At 36.7% G+C, this 5298-nt stretch overlaps 1 protein-coding gene across 1 annotated transcript in view; it reads right to left on the bottom strand.

Moving 5' to 3' along the window:
• Window positions 1-2805: 2805 nt before the first annotated feature.
• LOC107600891 (E3 ubiquitin-protein ligase NEDD4-like) overlaps window positions 2806-5298 on the bottom strand; it is a 72392-nt gene continuing 69899 nt past the window's right edge. Inside the window, exons 28-31 of the mRNA XM_016292868.1 lie at window positions 5174-5189; window positions 4316-4412; window positions 3970-4042; window positions 2806-3691 (exon numbers count right to left, since the gene is read on the bottom strand). Coding sequence (XP_016148354.1) covers window positions 3589-3691; window positions 3970-4042; window positions 4316-4412; window positions 5174-5189 — 289 coding nt within the window. The 3' untranslated portion in view covers window positions 2806-3588. The remainder of the gene's footprint in view (window positions 3692-3969; window positions 4043-4315; window positions 4413-5173; window positions 5190-5298) is intronic.

Genomic DNA, 5298 nt, shown 5'->3' with positions numbered 1-5298 from the left:
CGTCCACCGCGCAACAACTTGTGGGCAATATTAGCCGTTAGAGTGTGCATCGATCTGCACTTCGAATTCTAACCGGAAATAGTAGACCATCCGGTAATCTTTGGCATACTTATTTAAACATACTATGATTTGGGACATCTACTTATACTATGCCCTGAAAGTATGTACTCTTTTTGTGAAGAAAAATACATACTTTTGAGTATGTAGAAGAAAAATAGGCAAACTTTGGGACATACTTCGGTCATAGCTGCTTCTTTAACGGATGCTATGTTGCTTAGTTACGTGCATTCTGTCACTGTTTAAACTGCCCTGTCAATCATCTTATCACAGTTAACATCATCCACATTTTGTTTAATTTGATTTACTACCGTATTGGAGAGAAATTAAGAGGTACGTTGATCTGCTAGTAGCGGGTCTATCATGCGAAAACTCTGCTCATGTGTTTGCATAATGATGCATTTAAAAGTTAATGACCAAATGTATCATTATAAAAGTTCAGTGTTGCTGCAGATGAAATATAACGTGGATAACATTACATTTATATTTTTTCATCAGGTTAGACATTGATTATTTTATCACTCAAATCTGTTTATCTACCTGTAGGTTGGGCGGTATATCCACCATGTTTGTAGTTTTAACACTTTTAATGCGTGTTTGTAGTTCTAATTGAATCCTCGTCCACCGCGCAACGTGTTGTGGGCAATATTAGCTGTTAGAGTGTGCATCGATCTGCACTTCGAATTCTAACCGGAAATAGTAGACCATCCGGTAATCTTTGGCATACTTATTTAAACATACTATGATTTGGGACATACTAATTATATTTTCGAATACTATTTAGGACGGATAATATGCGAATTGGGACGCAGCGATGGATTTGTTACAGGTGGCCTTTATTCACCCCCTGGAGCCCTGTGCAGCACGTTTTATTATGGATGCGCGCGCTTTATTTGACGACTTGTGGACTGTTCAACTGCAACAGCCGCTGACCAGAGTTGCCAGGTTTTCACAAGAAAACCCACCCAAACTCTACTCAAAACTAGCCCAATCGAGGGGGTCCCCAGTTAAAGTCATATACGCCTAGGATGCCTCGAGGGCGAGTAAAAACACAAGCTAATTTTAATTTTTGGGTGAACAAATCCTTTAAAATACATTCAAATAAAAAAATGTTATTTTAAGTTGTAATAATATTTCACAATATTACGGTTTTACTGTATTCTTGATCAAATCAATGCAGCCTTGGCAAGCATAAGAGACTTTCAAACACTTTTTTTTTTATCTTACCACCTCAAACTTTTGAAAAATAGTGTATGTATATATAAAACTACTAATACATGTTATATAAGCAACAACATTTTTATAATATAACTTAAAAATAAATAAATATTTATGATTATTTCAAGATTTTATAGATGTAGGCTTGCAATGTTTAAGCATGAGAGCAGAAAATCAACAACAGAGAAGTCAACGCAGCCTTGAACTAGATTACAAAGAGGGTTGTCAGATTTGACCCGGTTAGCTGTACCTGCAGCGTTGAAACAGGTCAAATCAACAGAACATGTAAAATTGCATATCTGTAAAAAAAAAAAAAAAAAAAAAACACAATAAAGCAAAACTCTGTCCTCCTGTTTGCTTGTTCTTCGACTTCAGACAATCTAGTAAATGACAAAACACACTTTATCTCAACCTCTAGCTTAAACTGAAACCTAGAACAGACAGGTATTTACAAACCCGACAGCCAACAGTTACAGAAGTAGAAATACCATGAATGTGTTTACCTTGAAATCAATCAATCCAAACCCATCCGATACCATTTCAAGTCTTTAGTTGATTTTCTGACACTTTTCGAATAAATCAGTAAAACAACACCACACCTAAATTCCATTTATCAGTTTATTTCAAACAAAGTTATACGAATCGCAAGGTCTTGTGGTGAGCAGGAACCAGACAGTAAATGTTCCTCTTCAATAAAAAAAAAAAAGAACTGCCCCTACAAAAGTGAAAGGGTAATTTATAACAATAATCATTATATTATCACAAACCTACAGAGCCACTGCGGCCCGAAAAGTGTGAGTGGGAAGGCGTACAGATAAAAGACTGGAAAAGAAAATAGAAAAAGAACCAGTCTGAAGTCTGACTCCAGGTGGAGCTCGTTCCTACAGAGCCGATCCGGATTCACACTGACGAACCAGACTGACTCCAGATCAGCTGTAGGGCCGAGCTGTGATCTGATATGTTAGCAGCAGGCCGATTATAAACAAGAGATATTGCACCAAGGAACCGAGTGCTTTTAAAAGAACAAAATAGATAATCACATTCAAGTTCACAAAAAAAAAAAAACGGTGACATGACCCTAGTGTGTGATCAATAAAGTGCCCTTTTAGGTACAGTGGTGTTAGAAGAAACAAGAAAAAACAGAAAGAAAGAAAGTTTATGTCCTGAAAGTCTACGAGACTTGCAGTGTTGAATCACAGCGCTTTTAAGATAGCTTCACTCTGTCGCTCTTTAATACTTCAAACAGATTTAACACGTACAATAAATGTCCAATCGTGTCTTTCCCCCAAAACAAACTCATTTACAGCATTATGAACAGGTATAATCATAATAAAGATAAGAACAATACTTATTACAATTGAAGAAAACCCTCTCCGACAAACTCATGTCCGATGCATGTCAACGTTTTCCATCTTTGCTCTCAACCAAGAAGGAGAATAGCTTTATAATTACTACGTAATCATATTGAAACACAAGATACATGTTCATGCCAATTTTCATAGCAATACAATAATCATGTTGATCATTTTTTTGTTTGTTTGTTTTTTCTTTTCTTTTTAACCCACAATGATATGGATATTGAATTGAATATAGCCAGGCCACTAATGCATTTCCGATAACGTTGTTTAAAATAGTAAACCACATTGTTGGTACAAATAATCCGTTTACTCTGAAAGAATGATAATAACAGCGATAATAATAAACTATTAAAAACGATTCCCGTTGCTTCTTGGCGTTGCAAAAGAAGATAAAAAAAATAATCCTCGACGAAGGAAGGAAGGAAGGGGAAACTTGGCGTACTTTGCGGGATAAGGGAGGATGAGGATGTGTCCTTCATCCTGGCTGTCATTCCTAAGGTAATCTGGTGTTAGTAAGACCTGATAAGAGAGTTGCCTCTTCACTGAACTTATATTATGTTTGTGGAATTAATGGGATTGGTTGCGGTGGTATATCAAGGCCACGCCCACTCTGAGGCCACACCCAAATACTGAAGTTTCTTATTTACTATCAAAATAAAAGTCGTCACGGCCTCAAGAGCTGGATTTTGAAATAAAACATGTTATTAGAGAGCGTGATTTGTGGGATTTGTGGGCTGTTTGGCATCAAAACGGGTTCACAGCCAATGTCGTTCCAGCTAGACAGATTACATGCATATACTGTGCTGACATCACACACCTGCGACTGCTGGGATCTGGCTGTACAATGGCAACTCGAGAGTGTGTATATGTGAGTATAGACGTGTGTGCGAGTGTGTTGTACATGTCTTTGCTCATCGGTTGCGTTAGGAGATCGCATTGATATAAAGGGATTTCTTTAGTCGACGCCCTCAAAGCCTTGGGCGTTTTCCACCGCCATCAGAAGCTTCTCTCGCAGGTCTTCAAATGACTCGTACGTCGGGAGGTCCAGGCGATTAAAGCTGCGTGGGAAGAAAACATAACGGAATCATTGAGATCAACTACATGCAAACATTTAGTTGTTTTTATATTAAAAGAGAGTGACATCTTTTCAGAATATCCCCAAATTGTTTTTGGTATATTTTGGTATTTTCCCAAAACACAACAAAACAATAATTTTTTTTATAAAAAATAGAATAAAAAATAAAATAAAGTAAAATAATCCCTTCTAAAGGAGATGATTGGAAAACATATAGATGTGTTTGAGTAAATAAAGTGGTCAAATCCCTCTAGGTCTTACCAGGTGTGAGCACGAGGGAGTTTGTCAGGTGTCCCCCACTGCTCGATAGTAAACAACTGGGGCCCATTGGAACCTGCAACAGATCACGTGACTCGTCAAGGACCAATCAGGAATGGAGCCTATTCATTATATAGGTCTCAAAGGGAAATGCTAAGATCTGAAAACAGAGGAAGCTGCTACAAACATCTTCTAATAGACTGTCTGCATTAAATTGTCAAGAGAAATTATACTACAATTGTACTACAACGCCAGTGACATTTTCTGAAAAACAAACATAAGTTTACAAAATAACACACACATATATTATATTGTATTGTATTGTATTGAACAGTATTGCATTATTTACCGTAGAGTTCAGCAAAGCCGTTCATTGGCACTCTGGATGTTCCAGTGACGAACTGCAAAAGTCTGATCCGCTTTTCCGCATCCATTAACAAGACAGCCTGAGTTGAGATGTAGAGAGGCATAGTTAATACTAATAACTTTCATCTCTTTATACTAGCAGTAAGGAAAACATTTTCTAGAGAATAAGTTCTCAAAACAACCATGCCAGGGAACCAAGGTAGTTTTTCTCGACTCATATTCTATATCTAAATGTATTAAAATTGGTTTAATTCTGTATGACATTTTTTTTTGGTGTTTGGCATTTCCATCATATTTTAATAGGGGAACAGGATCAGAAAATGCCACAAGCTGGACTTAAACCTGCACTGTTGGAGCCAGGGGTCAAAGTTTGGCCAGTAAACCCCTGCTAGCAGATGCCATAACTACACCATTCTGTTGGATTGTTATTCAAAAATTAAATAAATATGAATAGGTCTATAGATGTTACGAACATCCTTGGATGTACAGCTCTGACCCGATAGATTAACTTCACAACTTTCACTTCACAATATTTTTCAAATATGACACATTTGCTGTATAAATGTACTGGAGAGTAAATCTGTATGTATTTACCTATGTGTGTGTAGAAAGAGCAAGTCTGGATCCAGACCACTGATAAGACGTTCCTAATGCGTACCGTGACTCTTTCATCAGAGTAAACACTCGATGAGCCTCATGCTGTGTGTGTGTGCACTTTGGATGGGATAAATGCAGAGCACTAATTCCGAGTATGGGTCACCATACTTAGCCACATGCCACATCACTTTCATCACAATAAGATTCTTTTTTTATGATTTTAAAGGACATCTCTTATGCTCACTAAGGGTGCTAAAAGGCTGGATAAAAAATAAAGACAGTAATATTGTGAAATATTATTACAATTTAAAAAAAATTGTAAAAATGTTTTAAATAAATTATATATATATATATATATATATATATATA

The sequence above is a fragment of the Sinocyclocheilus grahami genome, unplaced genomic scaffold, assembly GCF_001515645.1.
Source record: "Sinocyclocheilus grahami isolate Dianchi unplaced genomic scaffold, SAMN03320097.WGS_v1.1 scaffold294.1, whole genome shotgun sequence".
NCBI lineage: Eukaryota > Metazoa > Chordata > Actinopteri > Cypriniformes > Cyprinidae > Sinocyclocheilus > Sinocyclocheilus grahami.
Note: the sequence above shows the minus strand (reverse complement) of the source record. Positions and strands in the feature narration are given on the sequence as shown.